This window comes from Aedes albopictus, chromosome 1 (genome assembly GCF_035046485.1).
Source record: "Aedes albopictus strain Foshan chromosome 1, AalbF5, whole genome shotgun sequence".
NCBI lineage: Eukaryota > Metazoa > Arthropoda > Insecta > Diptera > Culicidae > Aedes > Aedes albopictus.
In genome coordinates this window covers 307,525,826-307,550,879 of record NC_085136.1, presented here as the reverse complement: position 1 = coordinate 307,550,879, position 25,054 = coordinate 307,525,826, and the positions used below count along the sequence as shown (strand labels likewise).

The following is a 25,054-nucleotide window of genomic DNA, read 5'->3' as shown; positions in this document are numbered from 1 at the left end:
AGTATTTCTCGAAGATCTCGTCAGAAGTTCCTCCAGGTGTCCCTTGAGGAATTTCTCAAGATCCCTTCAGAATGAAGGCATTTTCCCCAAATTTACTCCGGCAGTTCCTCCAAGATTTTTATTTCAGAAATTCTTTTAGAAATTTCTCCAAGAATTTCTCTTGAAATTAAGCATGGATTCCTAAAATAATTCCTTTAGGGATCCTTTAAAAAAATCATATAAGAACTCTTTAAGGAATTCTTTCTGGAGTACCGTCAAGGATTCCTCCAGGAATATCTCCAGTTTCCTGCAAGTAGTTTTCTTGATCAAGAATTCCTTCAAGTATCCCTGCAGGAATACATATTGAGATTTCTACACAGGTATTTCTTCAAGGATTCCTCTAAAAATTTTCTCCAGAACATTTTTCAGAAATTTCTCAATTTTTTTCAGGAATTCTAGTAGTGTTTCTTTCAAAATTGCGTTACAATTTTTTTAAGAATTCCTTCAAAAAATGTGAATTCTCCAGAAAATTCTAGAATAATTTCTTTAGATTCCCTTATGGAACTGCTTCTAGAATTTCTCAAAGAATTCCTACAGGAATATCTCTAAACATTTCTACAAGTAATTCTCCTGAATCTTTACTGCAAAAATATGTATTATTCTCCATAGATTTATCCAATGATTCTGTCAGGAATATCTTCAGGGGTTCCCACAAGTATTTTTCCAGGATACTTTCAGGAATTCCTCGAGGTATCCCTGTAGTAATTCCTTTCAGGATTTTCATAGAGATCTATGGCCCAGGAATTTCTTTGAGGACTCGTCTAGAAGTTTCTCCAGAAAATCTTTCAAGAATTTCACTAATAATTCTTTCAGAAATTCCTCCAGTGTTTCTTTTAGCGCATTGCTTTACAATTTTTTTCAAGAATTCCTTCAGGAACTCCTTCTGTAAATTCTCCAGGAAATTCTAGAATAATTCCTTGTGGAACTGCTCCTGGAATTTCTCAAAAGATTCCTCCAGGAATATCTCCAAGCATTCCCAGAAGTATTTCTCCTGAAACTTTCCAGCAAAAAAACTAAAATAATTCTGCAAATATTTCTCCAATGATTCCGTCCACAGAAATCTATGGCCCTGGAATTTCTTTAGTGATTCCAGGAATTTATTCAAGAATCCCTCTAGATATTTTCTAGAAAATCCTTCTAGTATTTCGCCATGATTTCCTCCAGGAATTTAGGAATTTCCTCCAACAATTTCCCCAGGATTCCAAAAATATTGAGTCTTTTCGAAGATCAATTCCAACTATATGGTTTCTGTTTCCAACGCTTTGTTCCTTGTTGGATCTTCTCTAGCGATCGTATAAAGAACGAAACATTTTCGATCGCCGAAAGACTGACATGCCACAAAACACTCAAAAGTCCACCAACAGTCGTCGTCAAAGAGGTTCCAGATTTTTAATGAAAGATTCCAGCAATTCCTCAAGATCCCTTCAGAATATTAATATTTTCCCCAAATTTACTCAGGGAGTTCCTCCAAGTTTTGTTTTTATTTCATGGATTTACACAGATAAAAATTATGATATTTACACGTCATGTAAACTTAATTGTAGTCATGTAAACTTAGTGCTATGATGGTTTACATGATATATCATGTAAATTTGTGTTATATGTCATGTAAATACTCAGAGTCATGCTGAATTACATGACCTATAATGGAAGTTTACATGATATGTCATGTAAACTTCTGTGATATCCCACGCTCCAAACATGTGCATCATATGTCACAGAATTTTACACTCTTTTTTCGATCTGTGTAGAAATTTTTCCAAGAATTTCTCTAGGAATTTAGCATGGATTCCTAAAATAATTCCTTTAGGGATCCTTTCAAAAATCATATAAAAATTCCTTCAGGTATCCCTACAGGAGTACCTATTGCGATTTCCGCAGGATTCTATGGCCTCTGAAATTTCTTCAGGGATTTCAGGAATTTCTTCAAGGATTCTTCTAGAATTTTTTCCAGAAAATCTTTCAAGAATTTTTCTAATAATTCTTTCAAGAATTTCTCAACTGTTTTTTTTAGGATTGCTTTACAAATTCCTTCAGGAATTCCTCCTGGGATTTCCTTCAAGAATTTCTCCGGGAGTTCTTCGGGAATCTCTTGTAAAATTGCTTCTAAAACTTCTCCATAAATTTCTCCAGGAATATCTCTAGAGATTTTTACAAAACTGTCTCCTGTATCTTTTCAGCAATGAAAAGTACTTATAAAAATACCTTTAAATATTCTATGTAACATTACTCTAAGGATTCCGTTAGGAATATCTCCAGAAACTCCAGGTGGACTCCAGAGGAAAGAATTTATGTAGGAATTGCTAAAGAAATTCAGGGATTCCTGGATTTTCTTCTAGAAATTTCTCCAGCAAATCTATCAAGAATTTTTCTATTAATTCTTTCAAGAGTTCCTAAACTGATTTTTTAGGATTGCTCTACAAATTCCTTCAGGAATTTCTCCTGGGATTTCTCCAGAAAAAAATCTAGAAGAATCACTTTAAGAATTCTTCCAGGATTCCTTCGGGAATCACTTGTAAGATTCCTTCTGAAACTTCTCCATAAATTTCTCCAGGAATATCTCTAGCGATTTGTAAACTGTCTCCTGGATCTTTTCAGCAAAGAAGAATAGCTTTATGAATTCCTTGAGGGATTATATCTGGAATTTCTCGAAGGATTGCGTCAGGAAAATCTTCAGAAATTCCCAAGTATTTTTACAGAATCAGTAGGTCGGCTACAGAGGCACGTTCTCCTCCATTTGGGAAATTTGTGCCATCATATGTTTACAGGATGCTTTCAGAAATTCCTCAAAGCATCCCTGCAGGAATTCGTTTCGGGATTTTCACAGAAATATATGGCCTCAAGAATTTCTTCAGAGATTCCAGGAATTTCTTAAAGAATCCCTCTGTAAATTTCTTTAGAAATTCTTTCAGGAATTTATTCAAGAATTCCTCCAAGAATTTATGTAGGAATTGCTAAAGGAATTCTTATAGGGATTCCTCCAAGGGTTTCATGAGATTCCTCCTGGACTTCTTTTAGGATTTCCTCTATGAAATCCCACATGAATTCCTCTTGAAAATCCTCCAGAGATTCCTCAAGAAATTTATCCAATGATTCCTTCTAGAATTTCCCCAGACATGTCATCATAAATTGTTTCAACATTTTCCTTAAGTAATCCTTTAATAGTTTATCCACGAAGTTGTTGCATCTAGGGATACATCCAGGAATTCCTTCAAGGATGTGCCTTCAGGTATTCCTCCAGAGATACCTCTTTGAACTTCGTGACTGTCAATATCATTAACCCTTGAGCAGTCGCGTCTTTGACTACCTGCAGCGACGCCGCGCTCACGCTGTGTACCACATGCATGCATTTTTTATGGTGCGTGTACTCAGTACACGACGCGACCGCTCCCGGGTTAATAAATTAATGGGATCCTTTAGAAATTCCCATCGAGGGTTTCTATGGAAGTTTCTGGAGCCATTAGTCCAATGACTGTTTCAGAGCATATCGTAGGATTCCTTTATGAATTACTCCAGGGATGTTCTGATTCTGAGTGATTCTTTCATGGACTCCTCCAGGAATTTCTCTATGGATTTCTCTAAAATTCCCTTCAATGACTCATTTTGCAATTTCTCCAAGCGTTTCTTAAAAAAAAATCCATAGATTACTTCAGTAGTTTCTTCATGGATTTCTTCAGGAACTTATTCAGGAGGTCCGTCATGAATTCAACAGGAATTTCTCTATGGATTTTTATAGGCCTTTCTTCAGAAATACACTTAAAAGTTCCTTATGGGATTTCTTCTATGGATTACTCTGAGAATTTCTCTAAGGATTACGCGACTAATTCATTCAGGAATCCCCTAGAGATGCATCCATGAGTTCCTTCAATGATGTCCCTTCAAGAATTCCTCCATAGTTTGCTCTGTGAACTTTTCTGGGGACTTCTTCAGGGATGAATTAATGGATTCCTTCAGGAATTTCCATCGGGGATTACTCTGAAAATTGCTTCAGTCCAATGATTGTTTGATATCGTGATATCGTAGAATTCTTTCAGGAATTACTTCAGCGATGTTCTGAGTGATTCCTTCATGGATTCCTCCAGGGATTTCTCCAATTTTTTTTTCAGTGACTCCCTTTGTAATTTCTCGCGTTCTTTTGAAAAAATCTTCAGATTACTTCAGTAATTTTTCATGGATTTCTTCAGGCACTTGTCCTGGAAATCCGTCACGAATTCAACATGAATTCTACTATGGATTCTTATAGGTTATTCTTTAGAAATTCACCCAAAGGTTCCTTATGGGTTTTCTTCTATGGATTACTCCGGGAATTTATGTAAGTTTTGTGTAAGTAATTTCTCCAGAAATTTATTTAGCAACTATTGCTCTAAGGCTCCTGCGGCTTTTTTTTCTAGTAATTCTTGCAGGATTTTATCTATGGATTCCTTCAGGAACTCCTCCTGTAATTCCCCCGTTTTTTTTCTGTGATGCCCTCAGGGTATCTTTCAATAATTGTTTCAGGATATTTTCCAAGCAATTCTTCAGGAGTTCCTTAAGGAACCCCTGAAGAAATTCCTCCGGGTTCGCTTCAGGAATTTCTAGATAAAAATTGCTTCATGTGAAGTTAAAGATTTCTCCAGATATGCCTTGAGGATTACCTCCAGTGAGAGTTCCGGGGTTTTTACGAGGATATCTTCAGGAATTCTTTCAGGGACCCTTCAGAGAAAACCTCAGGGATTTCTTCAGAAATTCTTTCAGGGAATCCTTTCATAGTTTCTCTAGGGATTCCTCCAGCGATTTCTTCAATGATTTCTTTCGAATATCTTCCTCTAATCGTGAATTAGAGAAGAATGGAAACCCACATTAGTTATCAACTTAGTACTTTCTTTGCCAATACACCACGCTCGTTTTTTAGATTTTGTTTTTGAGTCATTACAGAAATTGAAAAGATAGTTTATTATTGCATGTATTCTATGGGTGCATTTACTAACCTGCCCACAGCTTGCATAGGAACGTTGAAATCGATTCGTGCGTTGGCGCGTTGACGGGACGGACGGCGCGCGAGCGATTCAGAGTGTGTGCTTCATCAGTACCCACAGTACCCATAGTTACCGAAGGTCTACCGGAGAGGAATGTGATTTATTATGTGAATGGGCGTTGTGCTGCGCTGCGCTGCGTTGTGGTGATACACAAAACCCTTGCGAGAATCTCAAGTTCTGAACAGTCGCAGCAGCTCGGCGGATAGTCAGTTGCCTTCGTCTGCGCGGTCTACGTGCGCTGATGGTGGTGTAACATCATCATCGTAATCCGGGCGGCGCGCGGCGTGCATCGACGATTCATGGAAACTTTATTGTAGCGATCGAATGTTTTTTTTTTGCTTGTTACGGAGAAGAAGACGAGGACGACCGCAGATCATCATCTGTAGTGTTTTGGTTGAATAAATTTATTTTGTTGTTTTATCTTTCATCGATCAGATTGCAAGATCAGCTGAGCTGTGTTATAGATGAAGTGTGTGTGTTAATAATTTCAATCTGACGAAGATCAACCGGAGAATCAAAGCAATCGTGTGAAGATCAGCAGCAGCGAGCAGCGAGGGAGAAGAGTGAAGAAGTGTTTATTGCGATGCTAATCGCTCGAATCAGCCAGCAGTCCCGTGTATGATCGATCTGGGCACGGAAGTGTGCTTTTTTGTGGAGTCATTTGTCGATCGACGACGACCGACGGAGAGTCGTTCGATGTTTACCCGGCTGATAAGTGCATAGGTGAAAATTGTTTTCCAAGCGAAACCCCGTCAATGTCAGAAAAGTTCAGCTTCAATGCGTTCGTAGTACAAAAGCAGAGTGTTGTGATCGCGCGTAGTAGTGGCCTTTCGGGTGGTGAGATCGCTTATCGCTTGAGAGAAGAAGAAGCAGCAGAAGAATACGAAAATGCGGCGTACAAGTCGGAATTCCTTCAATTTTGACTTTTCCCTGAGGAGGTTGCTGCTGCAAGGGGCCCGGGCGGCCCGGGGAAGCCCTCCATTGGGGCAGAGGCTGTGCGATGTGGAGAAGGGGAGTGGCAGAGACGGAGGAGGGGGACCCAGTGGTAGCAGCAGTAGCAAACATCATGACAAGGCCAGTGGATCGTCCCACAGTGGCAGCCATAAGGTGAGACAATGTGTTTGTTTTTTGAACATTATTTTTCGTGATAACATAATAAGGGAAATTACAGATGAGGCAGAGGGTTAAACTTCATAGGTTTTCTAAAAACATGTATGTTCTTTTACTCATACATTTCTATAAGTCGATATGTAGTCCCTTTAATAACGACTCATGGAAGTTGGGATGTAACTAGGACGCAAAATATTCATAGTCATTGAGTTCATTTTTTTTTTCATTTTCATGAGTTTTGGGGCGATTCTCATGAAAGACCCCTAAAAACCAGTTCTATCTTTTTGCCTTTCTCGTACACTAAGTGTACTGTAAAGGCTATATGTTCACTCCAAAATAGTTATTTATGTAACGAGTTGCAAAAAGTGGATTTTTTCAGCACGAGTCGTACATTTATCCGACGAGGCTTGCCGAGTTGGATAAATACGAAGAGTGCTGAAAAAATCGAGTTTTGCAACGAGTTCCATACAAAATTTTATGCAATGATTTTTTTCGTTATACAACTCATTTGAGTTGCATAATGTTCATAATGCAACTCAACTGAGTTGCATAATGAACATTATATGTACAACTATTTTTTATTATGTAACTCATTTCAGTTGCATAATGAATCAGGTCGAAAAAATTGGCCTTTATGATACTCAAATGAGTTGTATAAAATTGAAATTATGTTACTGAATTGCATAAATGACTTTTTGATAGAAGGTCCGGAGTGTCGAGTCACATATACCAATCAACTCAGCTCGACGAATTGAGACGATGTATGTGTGTGTATGTGTGTGTACAAAAAACTCACATCACTTTTTGGCAATAAACCTCAACCGATTTTAATGACCATTGGTTCATTCGACGCGGCATATAGTCCCATTGTTTCCTATTGAAAATGGTTCGGATCGGTCCAGCCGTTCCGGAGTTATGGCCATTTAGGTGTTTCGGACCGGTACCCCTGGGAGGGGCCAGACATGAAAATGCAACAAACCAACACACTTAGAATAAATTACAGTATTCGGTGAAAAAAAATCACCGAAACTGGTCTGTAAACAAGCAAACTACAGTATTACGGCGAAATCGATGAAATTACAGGAGAAAATCGGTGAATCCTAAGAAATCACCGAAGAACCGCTGAAATCAGACAAATTTACAGGAGATCTGTGAATATTTTACCGAACAGACCGGTGATGGGAGTATTTTACCGTACTATTGTAAAATGCGTTTGACAGCCACGCCGGCAGCTTTGAGCATCAGTTCTATTAGAATTTGCGCATCATCTCCAAGCAAGACTCTCTTGTACAGTGGTAGCAAGTGTAATTCCTGATCAGAAGCCCGTGTATTCAATCCCATGATCGACATTTTTATGAAAATAGAGTTTTTTTTTGAGCTCTCGTAAAATCGCCGTAATTTTGTGAAAAACTACCGAACGGTCGGTAATATTTACGGATCATTTGTAAAATTTACCGTACGTTCAGTGATATTCGTAAACAAACATACCGAACGTTCTGCGATGTTTACAGTAAATTTGTAAAAAGTATCGAACGTTCCGGTAATTTTGACAGATGCATTTTCCTGAGATTCACAGTACGTTCGGTGATTTGATTTGGGGTCATGTCTAGCATTTGATATGTATGACAATGACTGGTTCTTACCTAGTAGGGGTACTACGAGACCACGCGGACAATTCGATTAAAAGCTTAATTAGGAATAATATATTTTCCAGAACTGAAGGGACATTTTTTCCGGGGTGACTGGCGAGTCGGAGAGGGTAGAAATTTTCGTTTGTTATGATTGACAAAATAAACAATCGGACGCTTTTGCTTTCTATGACTTGCCTGGCATTTCTTGGATTTTTTTTGGTTTTGGAAGGTATGCGATTCACTATTGAGCCTTACATCAAAAACGTGAATTAGACAACAAAAGGACTCTGAAATGGAGAGAAGCAGTCGGAAGAAACACTCAGCCGCTGCTGTTCGCAAGATTTTGGGCATTACTTCGTATGACTGCGGTTTAGTTATCCTCATGTTAAACTGCTGCAAAAACGTGGCTACGAGGTAGATAATCTTGCTGTGACCAGGACCGAAAGAATCAGGACATTAAAAAGGATGAGGTGGAAGAACTGATCGCGACTCAAACATTATACATGACAGCTTGTTTGAAGCGGTTCGAGGTTTCGGTAGCTGATAAATCCGGTGAGTGTGTTCCAGTTGGAACATTGTATATTCAGCTTTAGTCTTAACAGTGACAGAATAGTCCTGTTCAACGACGCAGGTTGAACTTGCTCGAAGTTACTGCATCTTGCTCTAACCCATTTGTCATCGAACGGGTAAGAGCGGGATGCAGCAACTTCGAGCAAGTTCAACCTACGTCGTTGAACAAGACTAATATGTTTGTTAACTAAATCAAATAGTTACAACATCAAGCATTCAATCCAATTTCATACAATTCAAATTGTTTTGCATTGTTTTCAATTTAAATCATTTTGTTATCGTTGATTGAATCTAACGACACTGCAGCTATCCTATGTAGAGGTCATACCGTTAAAAATGTTCAAATTTTCGTATAGTGCGTGTGTAGGTTTTTCTTTTCAATCTCGTTTCAGAGAGCGAGCAAAGGCGCTCTAGCCTAAGCTTTATAGCCAGGATATATGGCCAAAATACCTGTATCCCATCCCAGGAGAAGAACCACCAGCCAGAAAGGAGTGTGCATTAACCTTCTTAGCGACGCCACTTCCAACGATTCTGTGTACACAATCCATTCCCTTAAAATGAAACGGTTGGTACGGTTGTCCCCGTTTCTTCCTTTATCAAATTCGAAACATTACGTTAATCATACTATTCATACGTGGATAATCTGATTGCCGTAAATTTTTGAATTTCCTCAAAACCAATTAGTCTGCACAGTGGGCCTGGCCATTTTAATATTTGTGTCATATCGCTGATATGCTGCAAATATTAATGCTGACAAGAAAATACCGGAAGAAATTTTGGTATTTCCAGGATGCTTTTCAATACTGGCTGTGCAAGCGCTAGAATAGAATAGAATAGTATGCGATTCACTATTGAGCCTTAACATTATTTTGCATCTGAATAGCATTGATATTGTCAAGTATGTACCAATATCCTAATCCCACACCAAAATACCCTTTGCATATCCCATGGCATTTATGTGGTCAGCAAAGAGTATTCAGCTATTACCCCTCCTTATCATCGGCTTTGGACTGACTTGCGATCTCATTGCCCCACCAAATGCTGCAAAATGAAAATGAAATGAAAACGGGTAATCCTCAAGACTAACGTAAGATCACTCTTTTTCAGGCACAATTTTCGCCACTTAAGCCTCATATAGATGATCTTCACATATCTACGAACTAAGTCTTCAAAGCTACTATCACAGTTCATGCGTTTATTAAAGCACAAGACACTGGCATAGCTGTGAATAAACATTACAGTTTTTTGTAAGAAGACCATAAACTACGATACGTTCAAGAGGCTGTAAAATATCAAATTTCAATTTCACAAATATTACACCTACATGAAAATCATTTTTATTTTATAAGCTATATGTACAAGAAGCGGGGTGAATCACTCTTAACTGCAGTTTCTTCTAAAGCTCATAACAGCCACGACTCTCCGAAATCTGATATTTTTACGGAAATATTAAGCAAACTAAGTTATTTAAAAGAAGTTGTAGGTTCAACTTTTTTGGCAGAACCCACGGTGTACTTCCTGGAGAAAGAAATGTTGAATGTCCTCGAGATATTATTAGAGAAGTACTCAAAATAATGCCTATGAAATTCGTAAAAAATCGGTGTCATAAGATTTCGGATTCAACAAGTAAATTGCTTAAAATAACGATGGAAGCGGAACAAAATTTACATGTTGATTTTTACAAAATGTAGAAAATGATTGATACATGGGAAATTAACGTTGATGATTGTAGAGTTAGTTAGGTTTTTTAACCACAATTGTCGAACTCAGGAAATCTTTAAAATGCATATTATAGTGTTCTACTAGAACAATAATTTACGTTTGTCCATACCCGGGAAGCTTGTCCATACCCGGGAAAAATCCGGGAATCGGAAAACTGATTTTGAATGGACACCCTGTACTTGGTCATGCGCTTCTATCTTTCATGGTTTACATTGTTATAAGGCGTAAAAAAGGAATCTTCTCCCGCCACTTCAAAAATATCCCCGTCTATCGTAACATTACTGACGTTTGCCGCTTCGCGTTACAGGCGGTTGTACAGCTCTGTCATTGTTCCAAATATTCTAGCAAACCTGTCCATGTCATCCGCAAAACAGACAAATTGGCCGGATTTCGTGAAGTTTGTGTCCCGGTTCATCGTATTACACATGCCAAGCTGATGATGTAAAGTTGGCAAGAGAGTCCATCACCTTGTCGTACTCGCCGGATTCAAATGAACTGTTTGAATTGAGCGTTGCATTTACAGGGTGTCCATCCATCCGGGAAATACGGGAAACCCGGGAAAAACCCGGGAATTCGAAATCACCGGGAAAAATACGGGAAAAACACGGGAAATTGTAAAAGGCACCGGGAAAAATCTTTATGGTGTTTATCTGTTAGTGACAAGCAAGTCTTAATTGAATGATAGCAAAATTTTGCTTCAGATAGCCAGTGTCCCAGGAATGTTAGTAGTTTCTTTGGATTTCAATCAATTTATGTTGGCAAAATTTTCAGATTTCTGGAAGATTTCCCGGAGGAGTATTGAGTCTTGCTAGGAAAATCCTGACAGCAGGATTCTAGCGAAAATACCGAAGTAGTCAATGAAAGCCCTTTCGGAATTCCTGGAAAACTCTGTTTCTCGCAGACTTTACTTCCGTCAAAGAGATGTTCACGTTTGAAAAAAATGTGTCAGTTCCTGGAGAAATTCTGGTGCCATTATTAGTGGAACTTTATATAAATTCCGGCAAAATTTGATCCCTTTGGCAGAAGTCAAGGAGAAAATTCTTGAAAAATGCCTGACAGAATTCATAGCGAATTTATAACTCTCTGCTTCTATACAGAGTGTTGAAGGAGGTCTAGGCAAAATTAAAATGATAATCTGATCAGTGAGTACAACACAGGAAATTATAGCGATTTTTTAAAAGAAAGCTACTCCTGAAAGACTCTTATGGAATCTCCTAAGAAATTTCTAACAGATGTCCTTAGTACAGTAACAGAATTTTCAACGGAATCTGTGAAGAAATGTTTGAAAGTTCACCAAAAATATGTGACTTTCTTGAAGCATTACTTGAATCCCCGGAAGAGTATTCTATAGAAATAGAATACCGTAATCCGGGGTACATTGATCAAAATTTTCGATCTTTCTTGAATAATTCTCTTGAGCAAACATTACACGTTTTATATTTTTAAAACAACTACTGGTCCTCTGAGTATGTGCTAAGCTACTCGAAAAAGTATTATGTAACTTTAAAACATTTGAAAATAAGTTTTTTAATCTAATTTTTGATTTTGTTGATTTGGGGTAACATTGACCACTTAAGGACAGACTTGTTAGAATCCCAAAATGGCCGCCTCAATGGCCGACTTTTGCACCTACTCACGGTTTCGAGAGCGCAAATCTCTTCTTACACAAAACCAGCGTAACTGATCTTCTTATTTTAAGCTTATTATAAGTGAGCAAGAATAGAATAATGAAATGCACTGTTGTTTGAGGCTTGCTTCTTGAGATTTGTGCGTCTGAAGTTCTGATGCCTTGTTAAACGGGATTTCAAGACGTTTGTCCTTAAGTGATCACTATTCGTTTGTGTTGAAAATATCTTTATTTACTTTCGGGGTCTCTGATTTCAAATATGTTGTCCAAATTCTTACAAGTAATGCTTTTTTTGAGTTATTTTAGGATTAAAATCCTCTAAACCGCGAATATCGCCTAAAGGTAGGCAATTAATGAAGGAATTGATAACCTCCTTTGAATAAATCGTATATTTTACTGAAAAAAAAACACTTTCATGAAGGTTTCGTTTATTAAATCCAACTTTAGAACATCATATTCAAGCTATACAGTGATTTCTAACCTTGTATTGTATCTAGTATTCATACAAGGCAGGAATGTTTGACAATGTATCTCATTGCCTTACGAAATACCGTTCAGGAAAAATAGATTTATTTCAATGTTTATGAAATTCAATTTTCATGAATTGCATGTCATGTAATAGCGAAATAATAGCAGATTACGAAAAACCATTCGTGAGCAGAAACTGATTCAATTAAAAATGTTTGTTGAGGTCTGTCAAGCCGATCAATGTTACCCCGCTGAACAATGATACTCCGTTTAACGGTACCTGATATTTTTACCGTAATATTAGACAAACACAGATATTTAAAAGAAGCTGTAACTTTTAAGAGGGTTTTTGGCAGAACCCAAGAAGTATTTCCTAAAGGAAGAATGTGCTCGAGATATTATTGAAGACGAACTCAAGAGTTTTTCTATAAAATTCGAAGAAAATGGGTGTCAAAAATTTTTGGATTCAGCAAGTAAATTGTTTAAAATGACGATGGAAGATTTTCACAAAATGCAGCAAATAATTGATACTTAAATGATTTTATTTGTTCATTAAAAATGTTTCGATATTTTTTCAACGATTTTTACATGATAATCGCCAAACATTGTACGAAAAAAATCAGGCACAGTGACATAATTTCAATAATATTTTCAAATTCCTTTCTTAACACAAAATTTAGGATAGAAGTCTGTTGAAAAGATCTTTTTTGTAACAAGGAAAGGAAATATGAAAATATTATTGAAATTATGTTACTGATTCGTAATGATGTAATGTTTCAGGTCGGTGTCGGTGATTGTGATGTTTTTTAAATCATATTTTTTGAAGTCAGGAAATCTTTAAAATTCGTATCCAAGTTATAGAGCAAGTTATTTAAAACTGTTTATAAAAAATGCACTGAGTTGTGTTTTATTAGAACAATAATTTTAGTTTGTCCATATTTGGGAAGTTTGTCCACACGGGAAAAATCCGGGAATAGGAAAACTGAATTTGAATGGACACCCTGCATTTATCAGTCGTGAAAGCCGTTTTCATCTATGATTTTGCATAGCTGTCAGATGTCGCTCTGGATCCACCGGATCAGAGGGTGGCTCCAAAGAGGAGTACGAACTCCTGCGGAGCAAAACAGTTATTAGTGTGAGTATAAATAAATGTGTGGTGGGTTGGGTAGTCAGACAGGTTTAATTGATCTTTTCCACTGAACTCAAGAGTCAAACGGAACTCAATCAAAGGAAATTTAAAAAGCCAAGACCAAGTTTTGCTCCGAATTACAAGGCGTGGAAAAAGCTGCGCACGCTAGAGTGTAGAGCAAAAGTTAGAGTTGAACAAGAGTGCGTTCTGAAGTATAGGGCACTGCATTGTTTTGATTTTGTATGAGATTTTGACGTTTCTTGGCCTAGTGGTTTACAAAATTCTTGTATGAATGAAAAAGAAGGAGAGAATTTCATGCAGTGCCCTATTCGAGTTGAAATCAAATTGTTTCTCTCGGGTTCCGGGTTACTCTAAATCTAAATCCTTTTGAATGAGAGTTGTTCACTGTAGAAATAATGAAAATTTATTGAGTAGAGTGGAACAAAAGTTCGAATGGGGCAAGAGTTTCTTTTGAAGTTTTTAAGCTCAATTCAAATTATTTCTTTCGGATGTCAAGATAGTTTGAAACTTGTTAGAATGAGAGTCTTTGACTCCAAAAATAATGAAAATTGATTACTATTTCGAAAAGTTAGTAATATATATATAAAAGTTGATAAGTTGGTTTTTGATAAAAAAAAAATGTAATTTGCGATGGTACTCTCAATGTGTGGATTGGAATTAAAATAAATTTGAAATTGGTATTTCATTTTGGGGCATAACTAGGTATATTTTGAAGATGCTTTGACACGTATAATTTTTTGCAAAAAAGATTTAAAAATCCTATTTTACACATAGTGGAGCAAAAGTTCGAATTGTGGTGTAAGAGTTCGAGTTATGTGGCAACTTCAAGTAAAAACCTAAAATTCTTCGAAATTTACATATTATTTCTAAAATGAAGAAACTAGTGAGATAATTCTTTCAAAGTTATACAAATTTGCCGTTTTATCTGGATTTGACGAAAAACTACTAGTTTTTGGTGTGGTTAATATAATCCTAATATGGGTATAATCCAGATCGAACTTTAAAGTGTATTCCAGTTCCAATATCAAATATTTTCGTCGCGGTTGAAACCCGAAGTTTCCCCACAAGCGACAATCGATTTTTCTGGCGCTCTATCCAGCGCACTTTGCCCGACGTACGTCCGACACACAGCTTCGGAGAAAAATCGATTTTCGCGTGTCAAAAATTCTGATTTTCAACTGCACGAACAATATTAATTGGTTTGAAGTATCCCTATTACTAAAGTGTAAGAATATTGTGTTACGATTAGCTAAACTCGACAAACACTGGATTCGAACTTTTGCCCCAGCGGTGTCGGACGCTCATTTACAAAACATGTTGTCAGAGTTTCCCATTGCTCATGTGTACATAAATGTGACAGCGAGGCTCCCACCAAATTGTCTCCCAGCTCTTCAAAATCGCAGTGTGTTGCGCTGCTAGGAGGCTCACGAAAATCTGGTGGATGCGAGCTAGGCACATAGCTCCCGGGGAGCTCGTCTCATGCGCTGCGTGAGCTGTTGGTATGGTGAAAAATAACTTCATGGTAACGAAGAACCTCAACCACTTTTTTCCGTACCCAACACAAGTGTCTGGTTGGTCTATGCGACTCGACTAGGGACTCTCAATGCCATGGTTAAGGTTTCAATTCTCGTTCGTTTAGGAAGTTTTTGTCGTGAAATATTCTAATTTAATCAGCGTGACGAAGCTCATGAGACACATCCTGAGAAAAATGAGGCGCACAACTTTCAGTCTCAAAATGTACTGTGCTCCTGGGAGCTTGATTGAAATGTGGCTCCCGTACATGGGACTACAGCACGTGTACATCAACTCTGCACGTTGTAACTTAACATTGAAAAGACATTGGGCGTAACTTCAGCAAAGTTTTAGCTCATGGATGGTGAAACACTGAAGGCATTTTATATTATTCACCATGGGTTCGTTCCTGTTTATATTATTGCGCTTGAAGTTTTTGTAAAAATCGTGAATCCTGTATTTATTTTTAAACTTGAAGGAGGTTAGGGGTACTTTTTTGTTTCAGAGAGCTAGTATAGGCATTTAAGCCTTAGGCATTAGGGCCAGGGCACTCGATGTAAATATCACTGCCCTATCCCCGGAGATTGCGCTGATACAGAGTGTGCATTAACTTTCTTAGCCACGCCACTCCCATCGATTCAACGTACAACACTCATTCCCCTAAAATGAAACGGTTGGTACGGTTGTCCCCGTTTCTTCAATTATCGAATTCAAAAACATGCATCAATCATGTTATCCATGGATAACCTGATTGCCGTAAATTTTAAAATTATCTTCAAACCCATTAGTCTGCACAGTGGGCCTGGCCGTTTTAATATTCGTGTCATCTTGCTGATATGCTACAAATATTAATAGGGGAGACTGAGGAGACTTGATCCCTGGGGAGACTTGTTCCTCCCATATTTGCTCGGAATCAAAAACATTTTTCTTCTAGCATAATTTTTCCAAAACTACTCCTGAACAAACGACTAAGTTTTGGCTACAAATGATTTTGATTGTACAGTGCATTATTTTTTAACGGCTGATGGTTTGTTTTCAGTCCTTCAGAAATCTTTTAGGCAATTCCGAAAAATCTCAATAACTTTGTGAAAATTGAACCGAATCGTGTCAAAATTTCACAGCACATAGTTTAAATAATATACTTTCAAACTTATTTATCCAAATAAGGCTGTTGTTAACATATTTTAATTAATTCAGCTTAGTATACACAACACGGGACATCCCCATGTCACGGGAGACTTGATCCCTCGAGGATTACACACACATTATAAATGTGAAAAATAAAATTCTATTCGGAAGCATCTATTTACTTGGAATTCTAGTCTATTTAACGATAAAATGTGTCAGATAATTATAACTTTAGTACAAACCAAGAAAATGGGGATCAAGTCTCCCCATTTTGAAAATACGGCATATCCTTAAAAATTTAAGGAAATCTTACAATTTCAAACACTCCATATTCATCGAAAAAACAAGAAAATGAATAGGAAGACTCTGGAAATATTTTCCCTTTAAATAAACCATGTGCTCAAAGGGGGATCAAGTGTCACCCATTTTTGAAAAATACATCATAAGACATGCCTCCATAAAAAACAATTTTGAAAACTTTAACAATAATTTAAAGGCCTTCTGTTGTGCATGAACTTTCAATGGGGCACGTTCGGTGTAGTACTAGATTTGTAGTAATGAGCTGAATTTTAGTATGGTGAGAAGGTCAATTCTCCGTTTGTGCAATAAACTGGTGCAAAAAGCGTGGGTATTATAATTCCTTGCCTAATTTGATGCTGTTTGAGCAAAACTTTGGATAACTATGTTGTTTATGTTGCAAGAAATGAAGAAAACAGCAACACTGTTGCTCAAAGTTTTGCTCAAACAGCATCAAATTAGGCAAGGAATCATAATACCCACGTTTTTTGCACCATTTTATTGCAGAAACGGAGAATTGGCCTTCTCACCATACTAAAATTCAGCTCATTACTACAAATCTAGTACTTCACCGATCTGTCCTATAGATGTTAACCTGCCATTTTGTACGGAAATCGGTTCTAGTATTGTATTTTTTCTTCAGTTTCAGGTTAATTAAGAAAAAGGGATCAAGTCTCCCCAGTCTCCCCTACTGACAAGAAAATATCGGAAGAAATTCCGGTATTTCCAGGATGCTTTTCAACACTGGCTGAGCAAGCACTAGAATAGAATAGAATAGAATTACAAGGCGTGGTAAAAATTCCGTACCTTCGCATGAAGAAGTGATAAAAGCACGACCAAGACATTGCGATTTTTACGACCGGTCGTCGATGAAATCGTTTTGACAATTTCCCACAGACAGGCGGCTAACTTTTCCGGGCCCATCTTGATGAGTTCTGCAATACCATTTTTCAGCTGCTTTGTTGGGTTTGAGCTGGTAAATGGCATTCTTAACTTCCCTCAGCACCAGCGTGAGAGTGGATTCATTCCCATTCTATGCTGAACTGGCGCAGCCATTTCCTCCGTTGATTTTGTCCCCATAATTGCCTACATTCTTCTCGCCATTCAGGTGCTCGTCGAAGTGCTGCTTCCATCATTTAATCACCTCTCTCGTACGTCCGACAGGGTACTTCCGTTCTTATTCCTGCATACCTATTTTGGCTTGCGGCACGACGCCGCATTCTCTATAAAATGCACTACCTGCTCCTGAATAGGATAGATCGGTGAAGTACTAAATTTGTAATAATGAGCGGAATTTTAGTGAGGGCCCATATAGCCGAGGCGTTAAACGCACGGGTATTCAGCATGACCATGCTGAGGGTGACGGGTTCGATTCCCGGTCGGTCCAGGATCTTTTCGTAAAGGAAATTTCCTTGACTTCCTTGGGCATAGAGTATCTTCGTGCCTGCCACACGATATACACATGCAAAATGGTCATTGGCAGAGGAAGCTCTCAGTTAATAACTGTGGAAGTGCTCATAGAACACTAAGCTGAGAAGCAGGCTTTGTCCCAGTGAGGACGTTACGCCAAGAAGAGGAGAGGAGGAGGAGCGGAATTTTAGTATGGTGAGAAGGTCAATTCTCCGTTTCTGCAATGAAATGATGCAAAAAGCGTGGGTATTTATGATTCCTTGCCTAATTTGATGCTGTATGAGCAAAACTTTGGACAACAGCAGATAACATAAGTGGAACTCTGGCTCAAGAAGTTGATGCCTTTCCGATTTCGTACGCTGGTATACAGGGCATCGAAATGTCAAATGCGTTATAACATTATTGCCATACCATTTTTGAGCATGTATACCATTTTTCATTGCTGTGAAGTTAAACAAAGACCTCATAGATCTAGACTGGCAGCACGTGTAAATCTTAAAAAGAGCATACATTATGATGCAACTTTGTAATCTCAAGTCAAAAATACGCTTTCTAGCCTCAAATATGAAGGGGATCGATTTGTGAAAAGTGGATGTGTTATTTCGAAGAATTTAACGAATTTAAGACAAAATGAATAAATGGATTTCCAGTAGCTAGTTTTGCGCTTATCTCAGATGCCAATCTTCGTTCCTGTATTCTTTGCCAAAACTGGAATACTGGTTGGATCAACTGTTTTTTGTTTACCAAAATAAATGACAGTTCGACGCCTTTTATAAAAGATACACTACCCGTCATAAGAACGGACTCACAAAAAGTATTGCAACAATATTGCATCACCTTGACTCACCTCGATATCTCCAAAACCTGAGGTCTTACAAAGATGCTGTCTTCAGGAAAGTTATTCAGAAGACCAAAAGCAACAATTTTTCTGAAGGCGGCATTTTCGTAGGTATTCTGGTTTTAGAGATATCGAGGTGAGTCAGGGTGATGCAATATTGTTGCAATACTTTTTGTGAGTCCGTACTTATGACGGGTAGTGTATAACAGTTTCGCGTGCTGGAAAAGGATACAACCGGAGAATTGGCCTTCTCACCATACTAAAATTCAGCTCATTACTACAAATCTAGTACTACACCGAACGTGCCCCATTGTTGTGTTCTGACACTGAGAACTGTACCTAGTTCGACATTCCGTTTTAATAATCGTTTTGACACATGCAGCAACGCCCAAGTTATTTGATAGGATAACATCAGCCGGGGTTGTTGCTCGAAGGTGGCGGTGAGGGCGGCCAACAACACCTAATACCGTTGCTGATTGGGCCGCAGTAGCTGCTGCCAACCTCAACAAATCGAATAAAGTCAAGAACATTCAATGTAAACAATCGGAACGCGATGGCACCAGCCACTAACCAGCCAATCTGTACAGTGCACTAAGGGGATTCAGGTGGCCAAAAATCGAAAATCGACTTTATCCAATTTGAGATTTAGTTTCGGTATTTGAAAGTACACCACTTGGACCAGTAAACCCCAGAATATTAGTTTGCTAATCCCTATACTTATCAAGATATTGGCAGCTGAATAAGACCATTGGCATTTTTTGATAAAATGAAAGAAATGTTCAACTTCGCATATCTTCGGCTTAAATGAAAAAAGTTGAACTTTTAAAGCTGATTCTTGAAGGTTGTTTATAAACCTGTCGATTGATATATCAGACGTTGAAAGGTTGATTGTAATAGTAGTTTACGCAACAAGGTGCAGAATGACGATTTTTACAGCACAAGTTGTACATTTACCCAACGAGGCTTGCCGAGTTGGATAATTACGACGAGTGCTGGAAAAATCGAGTTCTGCACCGAGTTGCGTACAACGTTTTTTGCAATTTCATAAATTACCCTTAAGGATGGTTTTCAACAAAACTGTTTCATTAAACTGCACACTGATGTTCATAGCCAATGCTTAAGAAAATCTGATCATAATAGGTTAAACTGTGCAATTGTCACAATTTTTCAAAACTGCGTCCAGAAAGCATAAAAAAGTTGACCAAAACTGAAAATAGTGCTGTAATGGTTCATTACGCAACGTTTCCTGTCAGACAGCCTATTACGATGAGAAATTGCAAAAAAGTATTAAATGGTGCTACATTAAACAAATCAAATTTTCCTCATACAAACCGTTTCATCAAATATATTATATTAACAATATAGGTCACTTCGTGTTTTCACATACAACGACATGGAGACGCCGTTTACGAATGATTACAGCACCACCTGTTGTCAGAAAAAGTCAATAATTGTATTATGATCAATTTTAGTTTACCGTGCAAGGTGACATTTCTCGAAAAAAGATGTTAGGGGTGTCAAAGTTTTTTGTTCCCAAATAATCGATTATTAAATAATCGATTTACAATATAGATACACAAGCAAAATAATATTTCATTAGATGACATCTACGAATATATCTGTAGAAGAATTTGAATGCTCCCTCATTGTAACGTCACCGAAATCGTTTAACCTCAAAATTAACTTATATTTTGCCCTGGTGGTTGCTATTTTCCTTTGACAATGGCTTTTAGTATCATCTTTCTTAATGTCCACGCTGACATACATACATCGGATTGGATAGCTTACAAAAAATCCGGAAGATCACCAACCAAGTGCACGTCAAATTTTATGTGGCATAGTGCAAGCCATTGCAGCCAAGGTGTACAAGCTAATGGACCGATGCACGAACTTAATAATTTCAACGTTTGAACGGCGTTCTTACAACAAATGAGCTCCGGGATCTGACCTGAGAATAGAACCCGTCAAATTTAATTTCGATTAATTTCGTTGTTCTTCCGAAGTGAACTGTGAGTTTATTCGAATACTGATTGTTTTATTCCGGACTAATCGGTATGCTTTGTTGTTGGATGTGTGAACATTGTGCTGTCAAAGATTGCACATTTATCGATCGTCGCGAAATACTTGCAAAGCTCAATATTTTTAAATATACAGTCATGGGCTTCTGGGTAAACTTCAGTTAGTAAAAATATTCTAGCAAATTCGTCTGCTGCAGAGTGATAATCCTCCTTCAGATGTTCCTTCTGATTTTCCAACAGAAGTTCCTTCTCAGGTTCCTCCAGGAGGAATTACATTTCCTTTGCTAACCGTTGTTAACCGCGTCTAACTGCGCCTGCGGCTCAGTTATCAGCGGTTTGAGCGACGGTTAGGAACGGATAAATGCGGATTTTCCGATTAGAAAAGGATATGTCATTCCCCTTGGTTTCCTCCTGGAGTTTTTTTTTCAGAGATTCATTTAGGAGCTAGACGGGCTTGGTGGCTACCGCTTCTGATTCGTATGCAGAAGATCATGGGTTTAATCCCTGGCCCGTCCCTTTTCATCCTACTTTGTTTCTTCCTATCCACTTCCTCTCACTCTCTCTCTCTCTCTTCTCTACATATACAACTCATGTATATTCATATGTTCATAGCCATCGCTAGAACCAGAAACGAATTGGAAAAAAGTCGTTTCCCTCCCTTCCAATTTCCACTCACAGCACAGTGTATATAACGCCTACAAGTTATGCAACCAAAGCGTGCTGTGCCGCTTGACCTTATTCACCTCATTCACCACACAATCTATCTATATATATAAAAATGGATTTCCGTCTGTCTGTCTGTCTGTCTGTCTGTCTGTCTGACCGCTATGGATTCGAAAACTACTGGACCGATCGGTGTGAAATTTTGTATGTGGATATTTTTGGGGCCGGGGAAGGTTCTTAGCTTGGTGCGGGACCTCTCCGGTCTCTGGAACGGGGGGCTCTTTTGATGACTTCGCCGGGGACGTCCCTATAGAGCTGCATGTCAAAAAACACAGTAGGCAGGCAGAACGACGTTTGCCGGGACAGCTAGTACACTATAAAAATAACCCCTATCCATGGATCGCATCACCGACCCAACGGTGACTCCCAGATCTCCCATCCTTTCCGACTAACAAATACCCCAGTCCGTGCTGGATGTGGGGATGCAGAGGTGATCTCGGTCTTTAGTAGCAACAACCAGCACACTCTAACATTCCTTTCCCTTCCCAACTGACTATAAGGACGTGGCCGGCGCCGGTATTGATCCAAAATGTATGAGCTGCTAGAATTGCACTTTGAGAATAAGTGGAGTGTCCCAGCCCTTATTCATTTGGATCTCAGTGCAATTGGTACCAGCTCAGATCAATAACGGAGTAGCAACCATTGACATGTATAGTCAGATTTGATCGTTTTTTTTTGATCAGAGATTCATTTAGGAGCTCTTTTTGAAATTTATCCAGGAGAGCCTTCAGAGATTAATTTAAAGTTTTTTTTTTTCTTAAATTTCTCTAGAGGTTCCTTCGAGGGACCCCCAGGAGTTCCTACTGAAATTACTCCAGCAATTTCGTCTGATGTTTCTTCAAGTATTCTCTGCTAGGATTCGTCAAGAAGTTCCTTATAGGATTTCCTTATAGGAGTTTCTTGGAGTCTTTCTTGGATTCCTGCAGAAGCTCCTTCAACGATTCCCTCAGGAGATTTTTTTACGAATACCTCCCGGAGTTACATCTGGAATTCCTCCGAAATTTGCCAAGAACGACCAGGAGTTGTTTCAGGGATTTATCCAAGAGTTTCTTTAAAAATTCCTCTTTCTGGGAATTTCAACCGGGATTTATACCAGTATTTCTCCAAAAGTTCTGGAATTCACTCCGTCTTTTAAGGATTTCCACAAGGTCTTCTGGGATTTTTCAAGAAGTTTCTTTTGAAATACCGGAGAAATTCCGAAGTGACTCTGTAAATCTCCAACGCGATTTTATATGAACAATTTAATTAATATTTTTCGAGGGATCTTTCCAGGATTCCTTCATAAGTTTCCTCTTTGAAGTATCAGAAATCTTCCAGGAATTATTTTCGTGATTCCTTCCGAGATTTCTATTAATTCGGAATGTCTTCAGAAGTACTTTTTCCGGGATTCCCAGAAGGAATAATTGTATACTAGATTTGTAGTAATGAGTTGGTTTTAGGTAAACTCTCCATTTCTGCATTGAAACGGAGCAAACTCATGCGTATTATAATTCCTTGCCTTGTTTGATGCTGCTTGAGCAAAACTTTGGGGAACTATGTTGTTGAAGTTGCAATAAATCCAGGGTGTAATTCTTAAAGGGATCCCACAAGGAAATTCTTGTGTAATTTCCGGAGAAAATACCGTTCATAACTCGCTAACGAAAAGTTCAATTTGGGTCGTCTGTGTTTTATTCTGTTATGAACGTTAATCAGTTCAAATTTACTTCGCATGTCGCGCGAGTCGCGACTTCGATTTGGTGCTGCGACGATAATATACGCCAAAAATTGTTTAAGAGAGAATTATTGCCCGTTGTGATGATTTGTAGATTCCGACGCAAATAAATGATTAGGCTCATTTTCAGCGTAGGTGCACTATAAATATTTGTCTACAATGCAAAACTATCACCAAATGTGTACCTAACAACACAGCGTAAAATATTCACCAGGACGCGGTCTGGTTTTATATCTGTGGGCCCACGCAAGAAAAATCCACGCAACTAATTTTCGCGCAGGAGTCTAAACAGGTGGAATCCCCGCAATAAATTTGTTCTAATTTGAGTAGTTGAAAAAAATCGATTAATTTTAATCGATTATCTCAGAAGAAATGGGCATCCCCACCATGCAATGACAGTTCGACAGAATAAACGTCATTCGGATAGCGCATGCATTGAGTGTGTAGTAGTACCTCTTCTGACGCTTGGTGGCGCCACATTCACTAAAAAGGTGTCGCCAAAAAATCGTAAGAGTGACCTATATTGTTAATATAGTATATTTGGTTTCATACAAAAAAAGTTTCGCAAAGTTTCGCTTCGGGACTACTTCTATGTCTTTGTTCAGGATCCCTGGGAGACATTGAAATCAAATTTGGCTGCTACTAGCTGCTATTCTGCAATTCCAATCAAGTTGTCGGCGATGAATGAGATATTGCTATAAAAAATCTCCTAATTGCCCATTAAAAACCTCTGAGGAAACATTTGGTTGTCATGAACACTTCCCTCGGTAGATCAATCATAGTGCAGTCTAAATCTGGACTTGGATCTCTTAACGAAGCGCGTTTTAACGAATTGGAATGTATTTTGTAAATAGTAACAAAAATCCTTAAACGCCTAAAAGTATGCAATGCCCTTATAGTTTCAAGCTGTTTGAAACTGTCGTGTTAAAACAACCTGTTTTTCATATTTTTCATATTTTTCAGGCATAAACCCTACGAATATGAGCAAGACATTATGAAATTGACGCGAAAATATTTTTGGCCACCTGTTTGTATGGAGTCGCCCCATAGTGCAGTGAGGTGGTGGTGGTGGCGGTGGGTTGACCGGTGAATGAATTTAAATATAGAAAAGCGATTGAGACTCGAGTCGAGTGCGTTATTTCTATTGAATATCTAAATGCCGCGAGGCGGTAGCCAAACATGCCGGTTTGGGGAATCGTGTGTGGAATGCGACTTTTCGCAGTAATGTTCAAGATTACTTGTGTCAAATAGCTGGAGATGCTAAAAACGATGTGTTTCCCTTGTTCTAGATGAACTTAAACCAATCTTTAAATATCAGATATTTTTTGTTTGAATTCACCCAAAAAAAGGAATTTTCATCAAAAGTTCACTTCAGCAAGAATAGTGAAAATGTAGGTTTGTTGTTATTTTGCTATTTCCATATATTCAAGCAAGGATCTCCAGTTAGCCTAGTAGTTAAGGCTAAGGACCCCACTCCGGAGACGGCGGGTTCGATTCCCGTTACGGTCGGGAAAATTTTCTGGATTCCCTGGGCATAGTGTATCATTGTACTTGCCTCACAATATACAAATTCATGCAATGGCAGGCAAAGAAAGCCCTTCAATCAATAACTGTGGAAGTGCCCAAAGAACAATAAGTTGAAGCGAAGCAGTTCAAGTCCCAGGAGACGTAGAGCCATAAAGAAGAAAGAAGATGAAGAAGAAGGAGGGTATATTTAAGCACAACAAAATATTCGTGACAAACCAAATTTACTCAAATGCATGTATTTTTTTATTAATCGCGATAACTTAATTATTATTTCTTTCTTAGAGGGGCGCATCCAACATCTCTCTCCTCTCCGAATAGTTGCGCTATTGGCAATGAGTCGGCGGGAGCTTGAAGCGCGGGTGCGTTCGCTTGCGAGCAATCGATCTATCGATTTCCGAGAGAGCACTCGATTGTGATTGTCGCTGACTGCTGGTGGTCGGTGTGGCGCAGTAGTGCGGGTGACAATGAATCACAAACCTCGCCAGGGCCACGGCGCCCAATGGCCAACTACAAAACCTCAACAGCAACAGCTCACAACTCACAAGTGGTTTGTTTTTG

At 38.4% G+C, this 25,054-nt stretch overlaps 1 protein-coding gene across 7 annotated transcripts in view; it reads left to right on the top strand.

Annotated features, from left to right (window-relative positions):
* Positions 1-25,054, top strand: part of LOC109408278 (E3 ubiquitin-protein ligase RNF19B) — a 289,705-nt gene that overhangs the window by 141,759 nt on the left and 122,892 nt on the right. For 6 of the 7 annotated variants that reach the window (XM_062847106.1, XM_062847102.1, XM_062847105.1 and 3 more), the window contains one exon: positions 5,490-6,161. In XM_062847106.1, coding sequence (XP_062703090.1) covers positions 5,943-6,161 — 219 coding nt within the window. In that variant the 5' untranslated portion in view covers positions 5,490-5,942. Of the gene's footprint in view, positions 1-5,275; positions 6,162-25,054 lie in introns of those variants that run through there. The other variant, XM_062847101.1, reaches the window with a different exon arrangement.